The 26,390-nt window shown below is 40.2% G+C and overlaps 7 protein-coding genes across 7 annotated transcripts; 5 read left to right on the forward strand and 2 right to left on the reverse strand.

Annotated features, from left to right (window-relative positions):
- On the forward strand, nucleotides 1–4,529 carry LOC148733190 (uncharacterized). Its single transcript, XM_088757961.1, has 3 exons — nucleotides 1–2,131; nucleotides 2,786–4,148; nucleotides 4,293–4,529. Exons 1-3 carry the CDS (start codon nucleotides 72–74, stop codon nucleotides 4,527–4,529), a joined length of 3,660 nt encoding a protein of 1,219 aa, XP_088614087.1. The 5' UTR covers nucleotides 1–71.
- A 197-nt stretch (nucleotides 4,530–4,726) lies between these two features.
- On the reverse strand, nucleotides 4,727–6,263 carry LOC148733191 (uncharacterized). The gene has a single exon (XM_088758360.1). It carries the CDS (start codon nucleotides 6,253–6,255, stop codon nucleotides 5,017–5,019), a length of 1,239 nt encoding a protein of 412 aa, XP_088614486.1. The 5' UTR covers nucleotides 6,256–6,263; the 3' UTR covers nucleotides 4,727–5,016.
- A 962-nt stretch (nucleotides 6,264–7,225) lies between these two features.
- LOC148733192 (uncharacterized) lies at nucleotides 7,226–8,790 on the reverse strand. Its single transcript, XM_088758358.1, has one exon. The coding sequence runs from the start codon at nucleotides 8,363–8,365 to the stop codon at nucleotides 7,226–7,228; it is 1,140 nt and encodes a 379-aa protein (XP_088614484.1). The 5' UTR covers nucleotides 8,366–8,790.
- A 2,668-nt stretch (nucleotides 8,791–11,458) lies between these two features.
- Nucleotides 11,459–15,237, forward strand: LOC148733193 (uncharacterized; the record flags this gene model as incomplete). The annotated part of the gene is made up of 1 exon (XM_088757962.1): nucleotides 11,459–15,237. A coding segment is annotated over exon 1 (2,550 nt), but the record flags the coding sequence as incomplete, so codon positions are not given.
- Nucleotides 15,212–16,476, forward strand: LOC148733194 (uncharacterized). Its single transcript, XM_088758361.1, has one exon. It carries the CDS (start codon nucleotides 15,238–15,240, stop codon nucleotides 16,474–16,476), a length of 1,239 nt encoding a protein of 412 aa, XP_088614487.1. The 5' UTR covers nucleotides 15,212–15,237.
- Nucleotides 16,477–18,491: 2,015 nt separating this feature from the next.
- On the forward strand, nucleotides 18,492–18,918 carry LOC148733195 (uncharacterized). Its single transcript, XM_088758362.1, has one exon. The coding sequence runs from the start codon at nucleotides 18,499–18,501 to the stop codon at nucleotides 18,916–18,918; it is 420 nt and encodes a 139-aa protein (XP_088614488.1). The 5' UTR covers nucleotides 18,492–18,498.
- Nucleotides 18,919–18,930: 12 nt separating this feature from the next.
- On the forward strand, nucleotides 18,931–19,920 carry LOC148733196 (uncharacterized). Its single transcript, XM_088757963.1, has one exon. It carries the CDS (start codon nucleotides 18,931–18,933, stop codon nucleotides 19,918–19,920), a length of 990 nt encoding a protein of 329 aa, XP_088614089.1.
- The last annotated feature ends 6,470 nt before the right edge of the window (nucleotides 19,921–26,390 follow it).

The raw sequence follows: 26,390 nt of genomic DNA on the forward strand, positions 1-26,390 counted from the left end.
ATCGCTCCTTAACAGTTTACATAAACAGCTCAACAGGAGACACGCAAGGTAATAGTATACGATTATTTAATATGGCTACTGCAGCGATCGGCTATGATTCCTGGGTCCTTAAAGATCTTAGAGCTGAGGCTATCAAACGAGGTATTCATTTTTCTCCTAAGGATGGTGTTAAGACTTTAGCAAGCAAACTCAGAACGTCAGATCGCATAGGTCAGAGTTTCGATGCACCAGAAGAAAACCTTGCGGAGGAAACTTTGGAGACTGGTCTTAGTTTTGAGCAGAAATTACAGTTACAAGAGCGTGAGCTGCAGATGTTAGAACTGCGGAAGAGAATTAGTCAGGAACACAGAGAAATGAGGGAGTTAGAAAGGGAGGTGGAGAGAGAAAGGCGTCAGGCTGAAAGGGAATTAGAGAGGGAGAGAAGGGAGTTTGAAACTCAAAAAGCCCAAGAAGAAGAAAGGCGTTTGGTACGAGAGGAGGAGAGACTCAGAAACCTTAGAGCCGAAAAGGAAGAATTTGCTGTAAGGGAGTTTGAAAGGAAACAAGTAAGTGACAATGAGGTTAAAAGGCCCAAGTTTATCAAAATCAGGGAAATGAGGGAGAGTGAAGATATAGATGATTTTTTCCGGATTTTTGAAATGACTGCAAGGGCGCAATCCTTACCCGAGGGGGAATGGGTTGGTAATTTAGTACCCAAGCTCACTGAAAAGGCTAAGTCTATTTATTTAGAAATCCCAGACCCTGCATGCCAGGATTACCACGAGAGTAAGGCAAGCATTATTAAAGCCTACCAGTTAACCGCAGATCACTATAGATATAGGTTTCGAACCTCAGAGAAAAAGCCCGACGAGGACTTCGTCCAGTGGGGAAACAGAACCCGAAGGTATCTCAGCCGCTGGATAGCTGTTGCCGAGGCTACTGGTGATGCGGATAAGATAATTGAACAGGTATTGATGGAGCGACTTCTTGATGCGGTAAGTCCTGAGCTTAGAGCTTGGTTAAAGGAGCAAAAGCCCAAAACTGCTGAAGAACTTGGCAACCTTGCTAATTTACATGTTCAATCTAGGAAAGGGCCACTTGTTGATGGTAAGTATATGTCAACCGCTAGTTATGAGAAATTTGGGAAAAAGAAGAGGCCAGATGTTAAGGCGGATAACTTATTGTCTGAACAGAAACAAGACCAATACCATGTAAGACCCTCCAAACCATCCTCCCCTCCAGCCCGTAGAACCACGAGGCCTGAAATTAAATGTTACAAATGTGGTAAACCAGGTCACATGTCGTTCAACTGTGGAAAGGGCCGTGGGAAGCCTTCACAGGGGTACCTCCTGTGTATGACACCCCTAACCTCAGAACAATCTCAGTTCCCTCCTTGCAATGTTAGAGGTAAAATAAACGGGAAAATTGCAGAAATGGTCATTGATTCTGGTTGTACTAGGACTCTAGTCCAGAAAAGATATGTAAACAATACAGCCTTCACAGGGGAGAATATCACAGTATTAACAGCTGCGGGAGAACGTCTTACAGTCCCACTTGCAAACGTTGAATTTGACAGCAAAGAAGGTAAACACGTAGAATTAGTAGGAGTGTTGGAGAGGCTACCCGTAGATTGCTTACTTGGCAGGTCGTCTTTTGGAAGAACACTGTCGAGACAAAATGTTTTGGACCAATGGGAGAGAAATGTTCTAGCTGATGACATTGGTGGAGATGAGGCCTTCGTGATGACTAGGAGACAGAAAGCATTACAAGAAGCCCAATTGAAAGCAGACGAGCTAATTGACAGGGAAAATTCACTCGCCGTCAAGAGTTTAGCGAAGAAAGAAATAAAGCCTGAAGCTCCAGAGGAAGGAGATTTGCAAAGGTTATTTGAGGGCATGGTACAGGAAGAGACAAGTAAGAAGAATCCTGAGAGTGATACTTTGATAATAGAACCTAGTAAAGTTAAACCTCCAGTAAACATCCTAGATAGAGACAGAAACCAGCTGATAGCGGATCAGAAGTCAGACGTGACTCTCGAGAAAGTACGCAAGAAATCATCCAAAATGGCACCACAAGAATCGGATGGGTACTTCTTCACTAACGACCTCCTGATGCACCGTAAATATCTTCCCGAAGAACATAATGGAACAAGGTTTGTTGATCGAATTGTAGTACCAGAATCCTATAGGAATGAAATCCTGCGTGTTGGTCACACAATCCCCTTGTCAGGTCATATGGGTAGCAAGAAGACAGTTGAACGCATAACCGCACATTTTTTCTGGCCTGGTCTAAGCTTTGATGTTCGCAAATATTGTGCAACTTGCCCGCAATGTCAGGTGGTAGCCAGGAAGCTGAAGTCAAAAAGGGCACCCTTGAGGCCTGTAGATATTGTTACTGAACCCTTTAAGAAAATTGCCATCGACATTGTAGGAGAATTACCCAGGACAACAACGGGTTACAGGTACATTTTAACAATCGTAGATTATGCTACACGGTACCCAGAGGCCATTCCTTTACGGTCAACGAGCTCAAAAGCGGTCGCAGATGCATTGATTCAGTATTTCTCTAGGGTGGGTATCCCCGATAAGATAGTGTCTGACCAGGGCTCCAATTTCATGAGTAAGCTTATGGCCCAGCTGTATGAGCAATTAGGCATAACTAAGATTAAGACATCAGTGTACCACCCCCAGGCAAATGGGTTAGTGGAGCGTTTCAACGGCACTTTAAAGAGTATGCTGAGGAAGTTTGTTCGAGAGCGAGTTCAAACCTGGGACAAGTATCTTCCATACTTACTCTTTGCTTATAGAGAGATTCCTTGTGAGTCCACTGGTTACTCACCCTTTGAATTACTTTATGGACATACGGTGAGAGGACCCCTCGCCGTTATCAAGGAGACTTGGTCGGAAGGATCATCTTTAGAAGACAATCTGATAACTCATGTCCTTGAGATCCGAAGAAGACTTGCAACGATGCAACAAGTTGTTCAAGAAAACTTGAAGCAAGCCCAAGGTAAGCAGAAACGGTTGTATGATATTCATAGTTCAAAACGACACTTAGAAGTTGGAGACAAAGCCTTAGTTTTGCTTCCCACCCCTGGGAGTAAATTAGAAATGAGATGGCAAGGACCCTTCAAAGTCACTAGAGCACTAGAGGACGGATTGAATTATGAGCTTGATACAGGCAAGATGTACAAACAGCATCGCACTTATCACATTAATTTGCTTAGCAAATGGCAGAGCCGTGATGAAATGGCTGCTTTAGTAATGGCGGAGTCCCCAGAGATGCCACTGCCGCACGAAAGCAACGTTTTCCCATTTGGTCACGATGAGACTTGTAAAGATGTAGTGATCTCTGATAATTTGACGGAAGATCAAAGACGACAGGTAAAAAACTTGCTACATGAGTATTCTGATGTATTTTCAGGAAAACCAAATGTAACCAATGTAGCGGTGCATAAAATCGACACGGGTGATTCCCCACCCATTAGGTGCGCCCCTTATAAGGTCCCTCAAAAACTTGAGGAGGAGGTTAACAAAGAGATTGAAAATATGCTGGAAATGGGCATAATACGCCATTCTACTAGTCCATGGGCGGCCCCTGTTGTCATTGTTCCCAAACCAGATGGTACAATACGACTGTGTGTCGATTACAGAAAAATGAATTCTGTCACAAAGATGGATGCTTATCCTATTCCCTCCATGGAACGTATGATTGAGAAGATTGCCTCTGCTAAGTACATTAGTACAATTGATCTCACAAAAGGTTACTGGCAGATTCCCTTGGAGACCTCTACCATCGAAAAGTCCGCATTTATTACTACCAAAGGCTTGTATGAGTTCTTAGTTATGCCATTTGGTATGAAAACAGCTCCAGCATCCTTTCAGAGGATGATGTCTGAGAAAGTCTTGCAGGGGTTAGATTTTGCAGATGCCTACATTGATGATGTCGAGGTTGACACGTCAACATCTTTTCCCCAACACCTTTTTGAGCTCCAACAGGTTTTACAACGGTTACGAGAGTGCAAACTGAATGCTAGGCCGTCCAAATGTAAGATCGCGATGTCAACGGTCGATTTTGTTGGTCACAGAGTTGGAGGTGATAGAATTCAGCCCCGCACAGCTTTGGTTCAAGCCATTAAAGAATATCCCAGACCAGAAACTAAGAAGCAGGTAAGATCTTTTCTTGGCTTAATCGGGTATTATAGGAAATTTATCCCAGATTTTTCGGAACGGGCTGCTGTCCTTACCGACCTCACTAAGGGTAAAAATCCCTCTAAGGTTCAATGGAGTACTAATCATGAATCAGCTTTTCAGGATTTGAAAGTTGCAATGCAGACTCCCCCTGTTTTGAGGCCACCACACTGGAATGACGAGTTCATTTTGCAAGTAGATGCGTCAAATAGAGGTCTTGGGGCCATCTTAAGTCAGAAAGATCAGGACGGGGAGGAACACCCCATAGCATATGCTAGTAGAAAGTTACAGCCTAGAGTAGTAGGAAAAGGGGGTTTCTGGCACATTTTAAAAAGACCCCGAAAAACAGGGCAATTTTGAAAACTGATTTTTTTGCATTTTTTATCTCTTTAAAAAAAAAAAAACGATGTTTTTCAGGCAAAATGAAGGACACAGTTCCTTTCAAAAAAAATCAAAGAAAAATTGAAGATTTGATTCAGTGGGTTTCTGGCACATTTTCAAAATACCCCGAAAAACAGGGTAGTTTTGAAAACTGATTTTTTTCATTTTTCATCTCATTTAAAAAAAAAGAACGATGTTTTTCAGGCCAAATGATTGGCGCAGTTTCTTTCAAAAAAAATCAAAGAAAAATTGAAGATTTGATTCAGTGGGTTTCTGGCACAATTGCCTGAAAAACAGGGCAGTTTTGCTCAACAACGATGATTTTAAGGCAAAATGATTGGCGCAGTTTATTTTAAGGCAAAATTGAAGAATTTTGAGATTTGATTCTCAAGACAATCTCAAAATTCGTTTGAACCATCAGAAAAAACTAATGACAATATCTCAGAAAAAACACACGATCGCGTTATTAATAGGTCACACTTTCAAGCTCTCTGTTGACGATGTTGAGCTGAGCATCAGAAAGAATGAAGATGTGACATTTAACATTTCCTGAACCTGATCCTTTCCTGTTAATTGCAAGATGAACTCCATCTTTTGTATTCACCAATCTCAATCCTGAACCATGAAGATCATTGTCTCTCATGCTTCTAAGATCGATAAAGAGACCGAATCTGTCTCCAGCATAAAAGTCTGTTGCATTCATCGCGCTGTTCTCCTTCCCAAATCTTCTAAAGACTTCTTCCCACATATCTCTTGCCTGCATTCCTTGGCTGTAAATCTTATTTGGAATACCATCAACAGTCAGCTTAACATCAGTGATGTTGGGATTAAACGTCTTTTCACTATTTCTTGTTCCTGCTGTGTATGTCTCATAAAAGAGAAGAAGAAGCCCCTTCATAGACCTCCTTGGGACATTGATGCTCTCATTGATGATTGTGTCTGAACCTTTATCTATTGAGATTGTCTTGAGATGAGTGATATGCTCGTACATGAATCTCTTTCCATTTTTGTAGTTAGAAAGGGCTTCATCAGCAAGTTTTTGGCTGTGAATGACTTCATACTCAAGCTGGATGTCAGTCAATTTATAATAAAGTTTTGTTGGGTCGGATCCCTTCACAACACTACCAGCAGGTGCAAGCCTGAGCTCGAAGAGAAGCTCATCAGAAAGAGCTTTCGGAAAAAAGGCTCCATGATCTTTCAAAATATCATGATCCAATGGAATCCTGTACATTTTCCCATAAACTTCATTGAGCTTATTTTCTTTATCAACGCCCGAAGTCTTCTTATCTCCAGCGCTGCATCTGATTTTCGAAAGATCTTCAGACTGAATACCTTCTCTGAACATGTTTGCCCTCTCATTCTCAGTCAAGAAGAGGTCCTCCCAAAGCTTGAATAAATCATAACCATCAGTGTCTTGCACAATTTCTCCTGCAAACTTCAAAGTAAGTCGATCGACAAGAGCTCTTGCTACATTGTTCACGAGGAAATTGTTTGCATGCCCAGCGACTGCCAAGTTGAAGACGAGTGCGAGCGAACCATGCACAAGTACTACCCCATTATCAAGTTTTGGAACTGGAACTCTGAGGACTTCACCAGGGGAAGCACTATTCGGGTTGAATGTTACTCTGTGAATCACACGGTCTGCCTTGAGAGCGTTTGACATCTTTTTTTCAAAACTCGGGCCAATTCTTTCACTGACTTCCATTTTTTTATAAAAGATATTTTAAAAAATGGCAGATTTTGGAGATACTGATCCTCTATTAGAACATAATGATGATGATGATGATGATGATGATGAGGGTGACACAACAACACCTTTTCAACCAGACAAGAATTCAACTCCGGGGCCCTCAGGCGAAGAAATTCCAATGACAACAATGAACAGAGAGCAAGAAAAGGGCTCAAAAACTGCTGAGACATCTTTTATTGAAGGTGATATTTTTGGTTCGCGAGTTTTAACTTCAAATGAGAATGCATGGGAAACACTTACTACAATTTTTCCTGAGGCAAAAGCTTCAGAACTTGAGGTTTCTTATAGCAAGAAAGGAAGGTTGCAGGTGAAGATGTTTGGTCAAGGCAAGAAAACATATCCTTTGTTTACTGAAGAAAGAGGCACAAATGAGCAGAGGTTGAATCCAAGTCTCTCAAAAGAAATTAAAAAATCACTTGGTCCAGAGCGAGAGGTTTTGATTGCACAGAAAGATAAAGAAATTGAGAAGCTACAACAGTCAATTCAAGATGATCGAGATATTGCTGATGATGAGAATGAAAACCCTGCTATAAGAGAACGAGCAAGAGAAAGAATAGCAGAAAATCAAAAGCAGATTGATGCACTTGAGAATGAAAGAGAGAGTCTAGAAGAAAGATTATCGCTCCGTGAGAGAGTTAGAAACATCTTCAAAAAGTATGGTTTTACAGTCTCTGCTGTTGTTTTGGCAGTTGGAACAACGATTGGAGTGATTGTGAACACATTGACAAAAGGCTTAAAGACTGTTGCAAAAGGGGTGGGGAACGGGCTGAAGACTCTTGGAAAAAAAGATCGCTGGAATTTTACCAGGTCTCATTGGTTCAATAGTCGGCTTCGTTTTTAGAGCTGCTGGCTCAGTGATTAGCTTTCTCGGACAAAATGCTTGGGTTCTGATAATGGGTGTTGCCATATTCATGGTTGAGCGATTTCAAAACAAAAGGCGATGAATCAGGAAGGCAGAGACCAGTCCAACTGAAATCAATCCAACCTTAATTTTATCATGATTTGTATCGCTGTCGCTCTTGCTGTCGCTCACGCTTGTCTTCGTAGCCTCAGACTGAACCTCAGTTGAAGCCTTTTGAGAAGTAGGTCTCTTGATTTTTGATGAGCCCCCATTCATATGCTTAACTCCGACTGATTTCATATCCAAATTCACTGATTTATTAACCCCAAACTTCATGTCAGAACTTGCCTTCTTAAGCTTGTTATTATACCCAACTGTGCTCTGTGTGTTCAAAACAAGATTTGAAGGCATCAGCCAATTACCTGGTGAGATTGCAAGATCAAGTCTGACTTTCGCCTCATCAATTGCGAGCTGAAACCTCTGTACGCTCTTTGAGATGTCTGTCATTCTGATCGCATCCTCGACTAAAACAAGGAACTCACTCTGTGCCTCTTTCGCACTTCCTGATAAACCCAAGATGGATGATCTTACATTAACTTGTGAACCAAGAATACAATAAACAAATGCCTCGATCGACTGATTCAATCTCGCCATCCCGGCTTGCGTCAAGCCTTCTGACTTATCTGCCATGAAAAACTCAAATTGTTTTTCAACTTTAACATTGTCATTCCTTATGAAATATATCAGATTGCCTTTCTCAGCTTTTCCACCTTCATCGCTGAACTTGTTGTCACCAGGATATGGGATTGCAGTTGCCATAGGTCCAGTATTTGTGACATAAATGAAAACAGATCCGAGACCGTGATTGCTTCCTTCTTTGAAGCGGAAGTCTGTGCTCGACGAAATTTCAAATTCTGAACACAATCTTTTGAACGACGGCTGATCGTAGTTATTATTCGTCTGACTGAAAGTTGAGTCGCCCGGGAGAGCTGATTCACTCTGTATTCCACCCATCTCAAAGAGAATTCTTCTGATTGTGAAATAAATGTGAAACTGCAGAAACGATTTGATCTGTTCTGGAACCATGTCAAGTAGTTCACGAGAGATTCCACAGCCTGAAGTAGCGCACCACACAGCAAAGTTGAGTTGTTGAGGCCAGTAGCTCATATTCGGCCCAGCAAGCCATCTCTTTGATTCTGCGCCTGAGCTGTGCTGAACTTTCATTCTTGTGAATATATCTCTGAATTTTGCTTTGAAATATTGATTTGGGGTGATAAATATCTTTATCTCTTCATTAAGGTGGCTTTTTGCATCTCGTGAAAGGGAACTGCTGGAACCTCCTTAATTGCAGAAGGATTCAAAGTGAGCTCGATGGGAAATCCTGCTATTCCAAGCGCACGCTTCATTTCATCACCCCACTCTTTTCTGATTGATCCTGAGACGCTAGTTTGAACACCATCAGTTCGATTTAAGTAAACTTCTGCTTTTCCCTCCTTTTTGCTAAAGAATGTTACCTGAACTTTGAACTTGCTCAAATCTGCATTCGGATATTGTGCTTGGAAATCATTCCAGGCTTTTGTTCTTTTTTTCTCAGCAATTCTTTTTGCTTCATCTGATCTTAACCACGCAATGAACATTTTAATTTGTTTTTTTAAATCAAAATGGTTTTGTTGACAGTTATTGAAGTTTCAAATGATTTCACAGTTCTCTTCAAAGAACCTCTTTTGAATCTTGTTGAGCGAAGTATCAGGCTGGTGAGTTGTTCTCTTTACAACTCCTGGCACAACCTGAGTCGCTCTGGAGAAATCTCTATATTTGATGCTCAGGACAATTCATCTGTAAAGACAATTCCTGAAGGAAATTATTCACTGAAAAGCCTTGGCGAAGCTCTTGAGGAAAGATTGAAAAACGAAGGAGTCAAAGTACAACTGAATGCCTCAAGGGCAAGTTTGGAAATTAAAAATCCTCACAACAAAAAAATTCTTCTTGATAATGATCTGGCTGGTCTTCTTGGGATTAAACGGCGTTTGCAAAAAATCAATTTTGTCAAAACTTTTTCATCATTTAACAACTATCTTATCCGCTGTGATCTTTTGGATGAGAATGAAAATTTATTCAATGGAAAGCCGTCACAAGTTCTTGTGTGTTTTGACATTGCAGGAGAACCCTTTGAGAGGGTGAACTATTTTTCAGAAACCCCATCACCGCGAAAAATATCTCAAAGGAATGACATCACATCAATGAAGATTTCTGTGACTGATGAAAATGACAAAATAATTGATTTTGATGGAATGCCAATGAGATTTGAGTTTGAGATAATCTAATTATTAAAAATGTCTGCTGAAAATATTTTACCAAGTGCTCCACCGCTGTATCCTTCTCTTCCAAATTCGGGCTCTGATTTCAGGTTGAAAAAGATTTGTGATTGCCAGAAGGAAATTGAAAATGAGATTTTACATTACCAGAAAGTCGCAAAAAAATACAAGAGAGTAAAAGCTGTGTGCCGCATAACATCATCAGTCACATCCGTCACGGCAGCTCTTTTGTCGATAGGTGGTTTCGCAGGTGCTTTGAGCGGTGTGGGAATTATAATTTCTGTGCCTTTGACAAGCATTGCGGGTTTGCTTGCTTTAGCGTCTGCCGCGACGACTCTCGCGAACAAATCTCTCGTGAAAAAGACTGAAAAACACGAAAAAACCGTCTCTCTTGCTGAAGCGAAGCAACGAACAATCAGCCGACTCGTGTCAAAGGCCATGAAAGACTCTTCGATAACAGATGTCGAATTCGCTTCGATACTGAGCGAAATTGATCAATATTATTCTCTGAAAAAAGAACTCAGACGAAATTCTCCAGAGAAAGTTGAGGAAGCGAAGCGGGCAGAGACTGCAACTCTCAGAGAGGAAATAAAAAAAGAATACCAAAAAAAATTGGGCTCTCTGCTTACACTGGTGCCCCCTACACTCGCAAAGAATTGAGAGTTGAATTCGACAAAAGACCGAGTGGGTTTTCTTTGTTTATCTCAAGACAGAAATCATGAATTAACACATTAATTTTGCTTGGATGCGCCGGTCTTATATGACCGCCGTTGCTAAGGAAAAAAAATGTTATTGACACATTAATTTTGCTTGGATGCGCCGGTCTTATATGACCGCGGTTGCTAAGGAAAAAAAATGTTATTGACACCTTAATTTTGCTTGGATGCGCCGGTCTTATATGACCGCGGTTGCTAAGGAAAAAAAATGTTATTGACACATTAATTTTGCTTGGATGCGCCGGTCTTATATGACCGCGGTTGCTAAGGAAAAAAAAATGTTACTGACGCATTTGCTTTGTCGTCACAAATATATTTTTAATTTGAAGACCATGCCTCCCTGTACTGTTCAACTTCCAGCATCTTTCTGATGTCTGGCAGCCGCTTGTAGGTATCAGATATTGACATGTTCAGTCTGTAAAGTTTTGGATAATTACAAATTACCCTCGCAATGGCTCTAAGCTTTCTGGCATAACGCGATGATAATCCAGTGTTTTTTTTAATCCAGCTTTCAAATGTACCTTCGACTTTACCCAGAAGCTTTGCATCTCTGAAAAGATCTTCGCCTTTTTCCATAAAAAAACCGAGTCCAACTCTTTTTTCAAGTAGATGTGAGCGATTGATTGTCGCATTGACCGCTTTTATGCAAGTGGCCGCCGCTTCCCAAGTTTCAGGGTTGGCCATTACCGCAGGAAGTGTACCAGCGCTTGGTTGTGTTGAGTTTGGACGACGACTTTCTAAATAAGCGTTTGTTTGCGCTTCTGTGGGGCCAGCCTTTTCGACAGAAAATAAAGATTCTACCGTCCTTTCCGGTTTTTTCGGCTTATCTTTTAGAAGGGATTTCGCTGCTTCAATACCTCTTCTCTGAGCCACCTCACGAACATTTTCCATGAGAGATTTCATTTCTTCATGGTATTCAATATGTTCGTTTAGAATCTCCTCTTGTTCCTCATTGAGATTATTGTTTTCATCATCTTCTTCACTTGTAAACATACGTTCTTCTTCCTCTGAGGAGACGGATGGGCTGTTCATCTTCAGAGCGTAATTCTTCGCACACACGAATATTTTAAATAAATGACAAGCTGGTAAAGTACGTTCTTTAACCCTGTTTGTCATTTGTTTAAAATTCTGATGCAATCTTCCACGCAACACAAAAAAGCACGTGCTTTCCATTTATTTAAAATTCTGATGTAATCTCCCACGCAACACAAAAAAGCACGTGCTTTCCATTTATTTAAAATTCTGATGTAATCTCCCACACAACACAAAAAAGCACGTGCTTTCCATTTATTTAAAATTCTGATTTAATCTCCCACGCAACACAAAAAAGCACGTGCTTTTCATTTATTTGAAACTCTGATGTAATCTCCCACGTTGAAAAACATTCGCTTTCTGTGAAAAGAATCTTCTTCCCCCTCAATGATAATTCATTATTCAAAACAATCTTTCATTTCCGGTTTTATTGACATCATGCCAAATTTCTCTCACAAATAATTTTTTCTGGTCTGATCTTCTTTTGATGAAATTTCTTTGATTATCCAGCGCATATTTAATAGCAGAAGAATTCGATATTCCACAATCTTTGGCGGCTTCTCCGAGTGATTGATATTCTTTGCGAAAACCGGTTTCATCACTCACTTCAACCTTCCGTTTGCTTTTCAAAGGACAATAGCCGAGCATTTCTTTTAATTCTTTGCTTGGAATCTTGTTTCTGTATTTTATTCCGCAGCCTTTGACAATTTCTATGAAATCTTTTGTGCTTATAGGCGTCAGCCGACTTGGAATCAACTGCGTTAGCGACTGCGTTCTCAAATTTTTCTTTTCTTCCATTTTTTATATTTTCTAAAAAAATATTTTTTATATTATATAAAAATGTCAGGAAGTCGAGAAGCGAAGCGAAAAGCGAAGCGAGCAGAATTTGAAATAGATGAAGCAGACAAAGAATTCCGCTTTTTCTGTAAATTTCGAGATCCAGCAAGAAAAATAAAAACACAAACAGTGAGAAGATTATTAAAACCATTTGAATGGACTCTTGATGATTATGATCTTCTCAGCGACGAAGAAAAGAGAGAAGTTGACAGAAGACTCAGAAAAAGCAAAACTTTTCTCGTTCAAAGGCGCCTTGAAGCTAAATATCTTGAACCGAGAAAGGAATATGAAAAATGGTTGAGAGACGAGCGCGAGAAAATAACAGGCCATCAATTCACAATGATGTACACAGATTTTGATCTCATTCACAAGATAAAAAATAAATTTTGGATAAATAGAATAGAAGTAGATAGATTAAGACTGAAGAAAACTTATCGCTTTCCAAAAGATATTGATGATGACCTCTTTCTGCTTTTGACAGATGAAGAAATAAAAGATCACTGTGAAGGCAAGCTCAGAAAAATTTCACAATTTACTTTGAAAAGAAAAGCAGATTTTTATAATTACTACACTGATCTTATTCCAGCAAATTTCCAAAGCTGAAAAAATTTTATAAAAATATAAATTTTTTATATTTTTATAAAAAATGGAGAACTGGAAAGTTAAAGAATTAAAAGCCGAGGCAAAGCGACTCGGGCTAAAAAAATATTCAAGCCTCAGAAAGCAAGAGTTGATTGAGTTGATAGCGAACATTATTGACCACCCAATTCCAGCAGATTTCAATGCCCCAGTTCTCAGACCAACAAGAAATTCTGGACACTCGCTAACGCTTGATCTGCAAGAACAAAGGAGAAGAGAAATAAGAGAAATTGAAGAGATGCTTGGATTGAGACCATACGTCACCACTTCGGATGACGCGACAATAGCAGATGAATGGAACGAGTTCGTTGAAAACTACGAAAATAATCCATTTAGCACTAGCGCTACAGTTCGGGAGTCAGCATCTGCATTGAGAGGTTTCGCAAGACAATTCAGAATAGATGGAGTTGAGGGTTTTGGGCCAAATCAGTTCATGCAGGAGGCAAAACCGGCAGTCTTGAAAATCATGAGAGAGAACCGCCAGACAAGACTCAAGATGATTCTTTCTTGCGAGATGAAGAGGCGAGCTATGGATGGAGAAGTTCAGTATCTTGACGCTTATTTCCACACCAACACAATTGAAAATCTTAATGCAACTGATGAAAGCGAAGCGTATGAAAGATTTATGCAAACCATTCAAGAAAGAATTGAAGAATTCAACAATAACGGAAGTAACTGGGAGTTTCACAGAGTCATAACATTTGACCTGCATCTTGTAGAGTACAACCCTTTGAACGGCAGCTCTTACATCAAACTACCGAAAGCGCTTAAAGGAAAAAAAGCAATAATCAATATGGAAAATCAAGATAATGAATGTTTTAAATGGTGCATTACAAGAGCGCTTTATCCAGTTGAGAAAAACCCTCAAAGAATAACAAAGATTCTAAAAGAACAATCTGATCGACTCGACTGGAGAGGAATCAACTTCCCGGTTGAGCTTGACAAAATAAAAAGGTTTGAAAAACAGAACGAAAATATCGCGGTAAACGTGTTTGGTTATGAAAGTAAGGCCAGAGTCTATCCTCTCAGAATAAGTAAGTCACCAGCTGAAGAAAGGAATCAGGTGATCAATCTTCTTGTTATCGAGAAAGACGGAGTCGCTGGCGCTATTAAACACTACTGCTTGATAAACAACATCAGCAGGCTTCTCTCGAGTCAAGTTTCAAAGCATAAAGAACCAAAAGAATTTTGCCTCAGGTGTTTGAATCACTTTTCAAGCAGAGAAAAGCTTGCGGAGCACGAGGTACTCTGCGCAAACAATGAGGCTGTCAAGATTCAAATGCCAAAAATAGGAACTTTTATCAAATTCAAGAATCATAACCGCTCAATAAGAGTGCCCTTTGTTGTTTATGCTGACTTTGAGTCTTTCACAAAACCTATTCACTCTTGTGAGCCAAGAAGCGATAAGAGCTTCACCATTAAATATCAAAAACATAAACCGTCCGGCTTTTGCTATAAGGTTGTCTGCTTTGATGACCAGCTTTATTCTCAAGAGCCAGTAATCTACAGAGCAAAGTCTGAGGATGAGGATGTTGCTCAGATCTTTGTTGAAATGCTTGAAGAGAACATCAAGAAGATTCACAAAGAATTTGACTTTAAAAAGAAGATGATCTTCACTGATGAAGACAAGAAAATGTTCAATGCAGCGAAGTGCTGTTGGATATGTGGTGAGTCTTTCAGTACTGATCCTGTTGTGCTCGCTTTGATTGGCAACTCGCACGACAAAGTTAGAGATCACTGTCATTTCACTGGCAAGTATAGAGGAGCTGCACACAGAAATTGCAATTTTCAATTCGCAAAGCCAAAGTTCACTCCTGTCATATTTCACAACTTGGCTGGTTATGACTCTCATCTTTTTGTCAAGAATCTTGGAAAGACTGAGGGGGACATAAAATGCATTCCCAATAATGAAGAGAAGTACATCAACTTCAGCAAATCTATTGCTGTTGGTTCTTACACCAACAAAGAAGAAGAAGAAGTTGCCATAAAGACTGAGCTTCGCTTTATTGATAGTTTAAAGTTCATGGCTTCTTCTCTCGATAAATTAGTCAGTAATCTGAGCCATGATAAGCTGAAGAAAACTGAGGAGGTGTTTAGAGACGAAATCGAATTGATCTCAAGAAAGGGTGTTTATCCATATGATTACATGAGCAGCATTGAAAAGTTCAGAGAAACAGAACTTCCACCAAAAAGAGAGTTTTACTCAAAGCTTAATGACTGTGATATAAGTGAAGAAGATTATGAGCACGCAAAGAAAATCTGGAATGAGTTCAAGATGAAGAACATGGGTGATTATCATGATCTTTATCTCAAATCAGATGTTCTCTTGCTTGCAGATGTGTTTGAAGAATTCAGAAACGTCTGCCTTGAGAATTACAATCTCGATCCTGCTTGGTATTACACTGCTCCTGGATTGGCTTGGGATGCAGCATTGAAGGTGACAAAAGTTGAGCTTGAGCTTTTGAGTGATCCAGACATGCTTCTGATGTTTGAGAAAGGAATTCGTGGAGGAATCTCAATGATCCCAAATCGCTATGGAAAAGCAAACAACAAATACATGAATTCAAAGTTTGACAGAGAAAAACCATCAAAATATCTGACTTATCTTGACGCAAACAATCTTTATGGATGGGCAATGTGCAAACCTCTTCCTGTCAGAGGTTTCAAATGGATGAGTCAAGAAGAGATCGGAGACTGGAGAGCAAGAGACTGCATTCTTGAGGTTGATCTTGAATATCCAAAAGAGCTTCATGATCTTCACAACGATTATCCTCTTGCTCCAGAGAGAATCATTATGAACTCAAACAAAGTTGAGAAACTGGTGCCAAATCTGAACGATAAGAAGAAATATATTATTCATCACCAGAATCTCAAACAGTGCCTTGAACTCGGCTTGAGACTGAAAAAGATTTACAGAGGAATCAAATTTGAAGAAGAACCTTGGCTAAAAAGTTATATAGAGCTCAACACAAATTTGCGCAAGAATGCAAAGAATGAATTTGAAAAGGATTTCTTCAAGTTGATGAACAACTCTGTGTTTGGAAAAACAATGGAAAACATCAGGAAACGAGTTGATGTGAGGCTTCTCAACAATCGAAAGAAAGCACAAAAGCTTTCAGCAAAACCAAACTTTAAGCATTGCACAATATTTGACGAAAATCTCATTGCAATACATATGGGGAGAACATCAATAAAGTTTGACAAGCCAGTTTTCTGTGGAATGGCTATTCTTGATCTCAGCAAGACTTTGATGTACGATTTCCACTACAACTACATAAAAAAGAAATATGGAGATAAAACCAAGCTTCTTTTCACAGACACTGACAGTCTCATGTATGAGATTGAAACTGAAGACTTTTACATGGACATAGCAGCAGATGTTGAAGAAAAGTTTGACACCAGCAACTTTCCAAAAGACCACATTTCAAAGATCCCAACTGGTTGCAACAAAAAAGTTGTGGGCATGATGAAAGATGAGGCTGGTGGAAAGATTATTGAGGAGTTTGTTGGATTGAGAGCAAAACTTTACAGCTACAAGATTCTTGAGGGCAAAGAAGAGAAGAAGTGCAAGGGAATCAAGAAGACTGTGATAAAGAAGAATATAACTCACGAAGACTACAAAAAGTGCTTATTTAGCGGAAACATACAAATGAGAAAGATGAATGTAATCAGATCACACAGACATGAGATTTTCAGTGAGACCATCAACAAGATTGCTCTGAGCGCAAATGATGATAAGAGAATCATAAAAGAAGACAAGATCTCAACTTTTTCACATGGGCACTATAAAATATGAATCCTCAGAATATTCCTTTCAATGCATTAATAGTTGGACCAACAAATTCAGGAAAGACAAAATATGTCGTCAATCTTTTGAGCAATAAATTCAATCAGAAATTCGATTACATTTTTTTGATTTGTCCAACATTCATCCACAACAAAACTTATAATAATTTCGGGGATTTAGACAAAGACCTCTTTATCCTGACTCCACTCCAAAACCAGATTGATTTTTGTCTCAAGCTCATTAGTTTTGTTTATGAGGGAACTAATACACTTATCATCCTTGATGACTGTGCGGCTTCAAAGGATGTGAAGCAGAGGACAAATGAACTCGTGAATTTAGCATTTAGTGCAAGACATAAGGGAATCAGTGTTTGGGTGCTCACACAGCAGATGACAAGTATCGCAAAACCATTCAGAGAAAACATTGCTGCACTGGTTTTATTCTACACACCTTCGGCAAAGGATATGAAGGCAACATTTGATGATTATGCAGGTGATTTGACGAAAGAAGAGCAAATTGAATTAATAGCAAAGCTGAAGAATGAGAAATATTCTCATTTGATTTTATCACTTTGCCATCCCTTCGATATAAAATTTGAAAAAGAAATAAAATAGAGATGAGCGAAGCAAACAAAGAACAAGAAGCAATCACAGATATTATTGCTATGAACATTCTTGAAGCAGAACCCGCAAGTGATTCAGATCACCGAGAGCAACTTGCTGTTCTCGTTGCGAGTGGAAGAGCAAAGGAAATGATTGGTGTCTCTTTCACCCAGGATCAAGTCAAAAGGCTTTCTGAAAAAGATGTTGAGAAGTACTTCAAAAGATATGAGGCCTCAATCTCTTCAAAGACTTGCGATGCGATAGTCGACACATTTCTTCAGCTTTCGTGTAAAGCGTTGGCGTATTTTCTCCCTGTTGATGAAGGAAAACTCATGAAAGACTTGAACGATGACTTCATTGTGAAGAGAGAACTCGGAATGATTGCAGGAAGCTTGAGTTTGAAGTATGGAAAGTACATGGCGATCGCAAGTGCTGCTCTTCTCACTGCCAAAAATGTTGAAGTTCCCTTAAAACCAAATGTCGTTAATGTTGAAGTAGACAGTAATTGTGAAGAACCTGAAAAAGAACTTGAATAAGAACTTGAATAAGATCTTGAATAAGAACTTGAATAAGAACTTGAATAAGAACTTGAATAAGAACTTGAATAAGAACTAAGAACTTGAATAAGAACTTGAATAAGAACTTAAAAATAATGTGACAAGAAATAAAATGGAAGCAAAAGAATCTCAAGATCCAGCAGAGCGAGGGCGACAGCCCGAGCCGTCGCAGTCGCAGTCGCAGACGCCGCCAGCACAACAGGTCACTTCAACTGATCAAAATAAGACGAAACCGAAAAAAGATCCAGGGCGTGTCGCTGCTGGGAAAAAGCTTGCTGAACATAACAGAAGAGTTAGAGAGCAAAAGAAGGTGAGGCCACCAAACCAAGAGCCAGAACCAGAACCAAAGCCAGAGCCATCAACATCATCATCATTCTCACTCACTCAAATTCTTTCAGTAGCAAGTATTGTTCTTTCATAAGCTGGACTGTACTATAAAAGGAAAGAGTTGATAGCGCTCGTAAAATCACAACCAAACCCAGAACCAAGGCAAATTGAGCGCATCTCTGCGGAGTTGCCTCAAATTCCAAAAAGAGTAAAACCAATGGATTGATTTTTTTTGTCTTTCAAATAAAAATGTCTGATAATACACTTGTGAAAACTTTGACTGATTCAGCTACATTGACTGGATTGGCTGCTGGAATTGGATGGGTAGCAAAGAGAGTTATCAAAGAATCGATGACTTCTGATCCGAGTTCAAATCTCATGAACTATGTAAAGTTCACTCTCGTGATCGCTGGATCAATCGCAGCAAAAAAATATCTTGAAGAACAGAAGATTTTGCCATCTTAAGAAATGCATTTAAGTTTGCGGACTAATTCAATATTCTATGAGATTAATTTCATTATGAAAACTTGCCAGCGATTAATAAAATGGCAAGCATAGCAATAATGATCGGAGGAGCACTCATCAATGCAACAGCATTTGTTGGTGGGAGCTATCTCGCAAAATATTTGAGTGGAGATAAAAATAGTGTTGAAGAAGAGAAGAAGAGACATGATCTTGCTGTAGAAAAATACCAGGCAGCTTATGAGAAATATCAAGAGAATCGAACAAAGCTTCTCGATTGGATTTCAGCAAACGACCGAATCAAAAAAGAGGCAAATCAAAATTTTGTTGATACAGATTATGCTTTAAAGCTTTACAACAAGGCACATAGTGAAGAGCTTGATATGAAAGAACCACATTTTTCTAACTTCTACAAACCGAACACACAACAGAAACAAGGTGAAATGATTTATGCCGGAGGAATGGCTTTGGCTTTTGGATTGGCTGCAAGTCGATTTTTGTGAAAGTAAAAGAAAATGGATAGAAAACTTTCAAGAGTTTACTATAGCCCGAAAGGATTTTGGAAGGGATTGGGTGCAGTGAAAAAGTTGGCAGAAGAAGCTCGGGTTCCTGAAGATGTTACAAAGCTCTGGCTGATGAGACAAGCCATCTGGCAGATTTATTTGCCTGCACCTAAGCATATCCCACGACCAACGTTTGATGTTGATTTTCCAAATGCAGTCCATCAGGCTGATCTTCTTTTCCTTCCTCATGACAAACTTTTTAGAAAGGTCTATAAATATGCATTGACAGTGGTCGATGTTGCGAGCAGATTCAAGGCTGCTGAACCTCTCACCTCAAAAGAATCTTCTGAGGTCTCAAAGGCTTTCCAGGCAATCTACAAAAGAGGACCATTGAGATGGCCAAAAATTCTTCAGGTTGATCCTGGACGTGAATTCATGGGTGAAACAACTAAAGAGATGGCAAAGCATGATGTGAGAATTAGAAGAGGAAACGTAAACGTTCATAGAGATCAGGGGATAGTTGAGCGATTTAATCGAACTTTGGGTGAGCGCCTTTTTAGTTTCCAATACGGCCAAGAGATGAACTTCAAAGACAGAACGAGATCAACAGAATGGGTGAAGAGGCTTCCAGAAGTTGTTTCTGCATTAAATCGTGAGGAGACAAGATTGACTGGAAAGAAACCAATTAACGCAATCAAAGAAAAGGTGGTTGATGCAAAGAGTTCAACTTCTTATTCAAGACCTGTTGGCTTGAAAGAAAAGAGACTTGACTATTCAAAAAACGTGAGATATCTCTATGCTCCCGGCGAGTTAGAAGGTGGAGACAGAAGAGCAACAGATCCAATCTGGTCTCTAAAAGTTTTCAATATCGAAAAAGCACTTGTGAATGAAAAAGAACCTGTTCTTTACTATCTAAAAGATGGACCAAAGCGGGGATTTGTCAGAGAAGAGCTTCAGATTGTTCCACCTAAAACTGAGCTACCTCCTGAAGGAATTCGATGAGGAGAATGCTTCATAAGCCTCTATGTGTTTTTTCTGAGATATTGTCATTAGTTTTTTCTGATGGTTCAAACGAATTTTGAGATTGTCTTGAGAATCAAATCTCAAAATTCTTCAATTTTGCCTTAAAATAAACTGCGCCAATCATTTTGCCTTAAAATCATCGTTGTTGAGCAAAACTGCCCTGTTTTTCAGGCAATTGTGCCAGAAACCCACTGAATCAAATCTTCAATTTTTCTTTGATTTTTTTTGAAAGAAACTGCGCCAATCATTTGGCCTGAAAAACATCGTTCTTTTTTTTTAAATGAGATGAAAAATGAAAAAAATCAGTTTTCAAAACTACCCTGTTTTTCGGGGTATTTTGAAAATGTGCCAGAAACCCACTGAATCAAATCTTCAATTTTTCTTTGATTTTTTTTGAAAGGAACTGTGTCCTTCATTTTGCCTGAAAAACATCGTTTTTTTTTTTTAAAGAGATAAAAAATGCAAAAAAATCAGTTTTCAAAATTGCCCTGTTTTTCGGGGTCTTTTTAAAATGTGCCAGAAACCCCCTTTTCCTACTACTGCCTAGAGAGGAAAAGTTGTCTACCACAGAAAAAGAATGTTTAGGAATTGTTTGGGCTGTAGAGCTATTTCGCTATTATTTATATGGCCGCACTTTTAAGCTGCAAACGGATCACAATCCCCTTGTGTGGTTAAATCAGGTTCGCGACAAGAGTAGAAAACTATTAAGGTGGAGCATTACCTTAAAGGAGTAAGGCATAAAAATAGAACATAAGAGTGGTAAGCAAAATTGTAACGTAGATGCCCTTAGTAGGGCGTAAATACCTCATATTGCTCTACAGTATATTAATGTAATCTTTAATTAAGCACTATTTTTGTGTTTCCATGTCCCCAAAAGATAGCTATTTAAGGGGGGAGGTGTCATGGAAGTGTTAGGAATTTATTTATTAAATGTAAATTATTTTTTTTATTCTCTTAGGATCAGTGTAGTTCGTGATTATTTGTATCTGTTACGTAATTTTTATTCTTCACTTGTGTAAACTGTTGTGTAATTAACCTTTATTGTGTATATCAAATAGTTTTCTTCATTCTTTTCGGGCACCTTGCGTCCATGTGTATTTAAGGATTTGGGTGGTTTGGTACGGGGTGGTTTTTTTTGAAGAAGTGAGGTGAAGGTTTGTGAGTTACGAGCGAAGAGCGTGGAAAAATTTGAGTCGACGGAGACTCGGCACAGTATCATTTCTGAGAAATTCATTCAGAATAATCGTTCCATTTCACGGTAGAAAACCATTTGCGGGGGAACGGGTGTGCAAAGAATCTACCAGACTGTGAGCTAAAGGAAGAAGAGATAGTAACTAATTCAATAACAAGTCTGAGCGAATCAAGTTACGAGAAGTAAAAAGTTGAAAACTGCAAAGTTGTCAGAAGACGAAGCAAAGTTGAAACGAAGGAAACGAGCAAAGTTGAGAACGGGTGAGACAGGAACCTGGTTGGAGAAACGGGAGTTTGGTTTGGCAGGGCACTGTTTGTTGGTGGAGCGTGGTGATTTGTGGACAAGAGAAGAACACGGACGCAGGCGTAAGGTGCAACCCAACCGAACTGAACTAAAAAAAAAAACCTTTTTTTTATCTTAATAGTAATAATCTTGTAAATAGTTTAGTGTACTGTAGTTTAAGTTAGCGTATTCCTGTAAATTAATTAGATCATTGTATTATCGTTATTGTTAGTCGCTTTATTGTTTTAATTAGCATAATAAATATCTCTAGGCCTACGTTTAGTTGTATTGTGGCGTGTGTTCTCGGACTCGTTTATGTTCTGTGTTTTGTTTGTGTTAGGGGGCACCCACCTTTGTGGCGCGGATTCGTCACAGATGCCCAAACCTATCTGCAAACAGGAAGCACTCAGTCTCCTTGGATTTGTGAACTACCTGGTCAAATTATTTCCACAGTTATCAGAGGCTGCTCAGCCAATACGTCAGCTGACCGTCAAAGATGTAAAGTTCCTCTGAACAACACAGCATGATGACTCCTTTGAAGAGATCAAGAAACTGTTTACAAGACACCCTGTGCTGAAATTTTATGACATGAACTCTGAAGTAACCATACAATGTGATGCCAGTGTGAAGGGCCTTGGAGCCACCCTGTTGCAGAATGGCCAACCAGTTGCATTTGCGTCCAGAACACTCTCACAAGTGGAGCAGCGGTACGCCCAGATCAAGAAAGAACGCCTAGCCATTGTCTTTGCCTGCACAAAGTTCAGTCAGTACATCACACGAAGAGAGAAGATCATTGTCGAGTCTGACCACAAGCTGCTCCAGTCCATCTTTAAGAAGTCTCTGCTAGCAGCCCCAAGCAGACTACAGAGAATGCTGTTACGACTTCAACGGTACAACCTAGACGTGCAGTACAAACCAGGATCCCAAATGTACGTAGCAGACCACCTATCAAGAGCCAACCTCAAACATCAAGGTGACCAGTCTCATGTTGAATTCCAGGCGTTTGCACTAGAGCTAGAAGAAATCAACCCCTTAGACAGTCAAGATTACCAGTGAAAGATTATCTCAGCTACAGAAAGCCACTGAACAAGATCCTGTAATGTAGACCTTTAAAAGCACCATACTGGTGGGATGGCCTGACGCAAGGAAACAAGTTCCTATTTCCACCAGGGACTACTGGAACTTTCGTGAAGATCTCACTTTGCACAGTGGGATACTCTTTAAGAGTCAACGTGTTATCGTACTCCGTGCAGTAAGACCTGAGGTGATATTGCGATTACACTCCAGCCATCTTGGAATAGAAGCCTGCTTGAAGAAGGCGCGAGATCGTGTCTACTGGCCAGCCGTGAACAGCGACATCAAAGAGGTTGTTACTAAGTGTCAAGTGTGTGCTGAATATCAAGCCAGTAACCCACAACAGCCATTGCAAACTCAAAGGATTCCCGAGAGGCCATGGAGTCAACTGGCGGCAGACTTATTCACTCTTCAGTCCAAAGACTACATTGTACTGGTGGACTATTACTCTGACTTTGTTGAAGTCAGCCCTCTCAGGGAGACGACATCTGCAGCCATTATCAAGTCCATGAGAGTGCAATTCAGCAGGCACGGTACTCCAGATATTTTGGTCACAGATAATGGACCGCAGTTTGCCAGCAGAGAGTTTGCTGAGTTCGCAAAACAGTGGGAGTTCCTACACGTTACCTCGTCATCTTATTATCCTAGGCCCAAGGGTAAAGCGGAGTCAGCAGTAAAAGTTGTTAAAATCCTCTTCAAGAAAGCCCTGAAAGATGAGAAAGACCCCTGGCTAAGTCTGCTGGATTACAGAAATACCCCTACTGCCGGTATACACTAAAGCCCAGTGCAAAGGCTCATGTCAAGAAGAACCAAAACATTGGTTCCCATAGCAACCAATCTGTTATAACTTGAAGTTTCTGAAGGAGTAGCTGAAAAGATACACCAGAAATGCCAGAAGGCTAAGAGCTGTCACGACAAGAATGCCAAAATACTCCCAGATCTTGACATTGGTCAGGAAGTGCGCATAGCACCTACTCACAGAGGCAAGACATGGGAGGTAGGGACTTGTCAGCAGAAACTCTCGGACAGGTCCTAACTAGTGGGAATGAGTGGAGGAGAAGTACTGCGCCGCAACAGACAGGCAATCAAACCATCTCAGTCCGAGCATGTAACAGAGCAAGACAGACCTAAAGCTGAAAGTGCAGTACCCCAAACTTTCTCAATGTCAACAAGTACAGTCCCTGCAGTCAGCACAACCACACCAGCAGCTAGATCAAGCTCCAGCACCCGTTGATAAAGAAACCTTTATAGTTCCAGGATTACGTGTGCTAGAAACACAATAAGTATGCAGACTAGTCTTGCAAATTTGGACACTCATATCTAGGACTGCAGAACTCGCATACTAGGCTTAAATGCTTTAGTAACATTGATTAACGTAATTGTTAAGTGAAAATACCTCACGTTTTAACTTCCTGGGATTTTTTTTTACATTCGTGAAGGATTATTAAATTACAAACGGGTCTTTGGCTGCGGTAAAACATATTTAAGACGTACAACATATTTGTTCGGCAATGTTGTTTGTGTTTCCATAGTTTCTTTGTAGAAATTTACAGGTTTCGGGCCATTCGAAGACGAATTTCGGCAGGGCACTCTGTTTGCACTATTTAGGTCGTTAAGTGCAACATCAGCATCCATGACAATAAAATGTCGAATAGAGAGTTAAGCCGTTCGAGGAACAAGTTTTCGCGTAGTCGGATCAATCTCTGAGATTCCCAATAGCTAATAGCTTGACATGGAAGTTATAACTGTATTGTACCAAATCATCTAAGAATTCCGCCATTGCGCTAACTTGAAAGTTGAGAGACCCCATATAATTCTTTAGAACATCGAAGTCTTTTTTAGCCGAACGACAGAAGGTGGGCAGGTCATCGTGTGCGTCGCTGACAAACTCTAACGTTTTGACAACAATAGGATCTGATGCTGACCGGGCTCAGTCGCCATTTTTACAAGCTGCACCTTTGTGCGATCTTAACGGCCCCTGTAGACGGCTTATTTCATTGTGCTAAGTTTCATAGCGTCATTTTCGTGCCGAAAAACTTTCACTTAAGTGTTATATTCTCTAGAAACTCTAAGATTAATTCGCAACCAAGCAAGGAGCTTACTGAAACGCCTGCGCTCACGCAGAGGTCACTTGCCTTAGACGATAAAATAGGTGTTTAAAACGAGAAATTAGAAGGTAAACTAAACAGTCTTACTGTCATAATACGAGAGACAAGGATAAAAGAACTAAAACGTTTACTTAGAAAAATCTACATGTCAAAGGACACACGAATATTTAAGTAGCTGGACTACAGGTCCCTAGAGGACGCACATGCTGCTATATAATACACCTTATTATAACATCCTCCCTTTTATAGATGAAAGCAAAGAAACTTGCTCTTGATTACAAACCGACACATGAACTGACTGATACGAAATTTGAAATAAGCATGCATCTATAAGGTAAATAATCGAACCCTATAACGCGTAAAAAGTTTTTTGAACAGTTTATGGCTTCGTCAAAACAAAGTCACTTAGATGCTTTGGTGGCTTTCGTTGACGCCCAGATCGTCTTAGCGACGGCGCGTGTGGAGACTTTACTGCAGTTGAAGGAACTTCAGGCCCACTTAGATACGTATTTCTTTGACTTGAGAAAGGTGGATTTACTTCCTCGGGAACGGTGGTCGGCACTTCATTGGATTGCATTGAGGAGGGAACAGACATCTCAGCAGGACCTTCGTCTGATGACGGTGGCGATGGCTCATTTGTCTTCCGTAGGTGAACACGGTTGCGACGAACAACGTCATGGGGTGTCTCGACTTCATACGATCTCTCATCCAGTCGACTCCGTACAATTCCTTTCTGTCATTCTCGCTTGCTCGGCTGAAACGGCTTTATTCTTACTATATCTCCTCTTTTCAAGGGACTCAGATCGACAGCGCCTCTGTTGAAATACTGAGCTTGTCGCTGCTTGCGCCATTTAAGCCTGCCTCGGCACAGCTCGTTGTGTGGAACTGGCTGCGATGCGAGCAAATTTTCCGTCATTGGTAAGAAACTTCTCGCCCTCCTGTTCGCTGCGCTGGACTGACTTGAATACTGGCAGGTGGGGTGTTACGGTGATCGAGTAAGGCTAGAAATGCATCCCATCCCCTCGATCTGTACTTTCTGAAAATCTTCTTAGCTTCCTTCATTGCACTCTTTGCTTTACCGTTACCCTGACTGAGATATGGGCTGCTCGTGAGATGTTCAAAGTCCCATTCTTTCGCGAGCCTCAGGAAGTCATGTGACGTAGTTTGTGAACCGTCATCAGTCACCAGTTGCTCAGGTATGCCATGGGGCGCAAAATGAGCCTTTAAAGTGCACCTAAACCTCAAAATTTGTTTTCGCTTAACGCAATAAGCTTATTTTGTTGGAGTATTTCCGAGCAAAAATTTTTTAATTTGCTCAAATCTTTAATTTTCTGTGCCCAGTTAAAATACAGAAAATCGGCCGTCATCTTGCCCCACGACCGAGTTTAAAGAGGAATGGCTCTAGCGGGTAATGTGACGTCAAATCGAGAACACGAAAGTCTGCATTTCACACATTTTCACTTGTTTGGGAAGGTTGTCGTCGATATTGTCCGAAATATGCCGACTAGGTGTATTGTATGAGGAATGTATGAAGCGCGATACCCTCTTGCAAATTTCGCACGTTGCTACATCCTTCTACAACACACTTAGTCGGCATATTTTCGGACAATGTCGACTACAACCTTCCCAAACAAGTGAAAATGTGTGAAATGTAGACTTTCGTGTTCTCGATTTGACGTCACATTACCCGCTAGAGCCGTTCCTCTTTAAACTCGGTCGTGGGGCAAGATGGCGGCCGATTTTCCGTATTTTGACTGGGCACAGAAAATTGAAGATTTGAGCAAATAAAAAAT

The sequence above is a fragment of the Stylophora pistillata genome, chromosome 4 (assembly GCF_964205215.1).
Source record: "Stylophora pistillata chromosome 4, jaStyPist1.2, whole genome shotgun sequence".
Taxonomy (NCBI): Eukaryota; Metazoa; Cnidaria; class Anthozoa; order Scleractinia; family Pocilloporidae; genus Stylophora; species Stylophora pistillata.

Coding starts and splice junctions, on each gene's coding strand:
- LOC148733190 (XM_088757961.1), top strand. CDS start 72: ATGGCTACTGCAGCGATCGGCTATGATTCCTGGGTCCTTAAAGATCTT. Junction 2,132..2,785: donor GAAGAACATAATGGAACAAG/GTTTGTTGATCG, acceptor CTTTGCTTATAG/AGAGATTCCTTGTGAGTCCA. Junction 4,149..4,292: donor GACCAGAAACTAAGAAGCAG/GTAAGATCTTTT, acceptor TCAGCTTTTCAG/GATTTGAAAGTTGCAATGCA.
- LOC148733191 (XM_088758360.1), bottom strand. CDS start 6,255: ATGGAAGTCAGTGAAAGAATTGGCCCGAGTTTTGAAAAAAAGATGTCA.
- LOC148733192 (XM_088758358.1), bottom strand. CDS start 8,365: ATGAAAGTTCAGCACAGCTCAGGCGCAGAATCAAAGAGATGGCTTGCT.
- LOC148733194 (XM_088758361.1), top strand. CDS start 15,238: ATGAATTCAAAGTTTGACAGAGAAAAACCATCAAAATATCTGACTTAT.
- LOC148733195 (XM_088758362.1), top strand. CDS start 18,499: ATGGCAAGCATAGCAATAATGATCGGAGGAGCACTCATCAATGCAACA.
- LOC148733196 (XM_088757963.1), top strand. CDS start 18,931: ATGGATAGAAAACTTTCAAGAGTTTACTATAGCCCGAAAGGATTTTGG.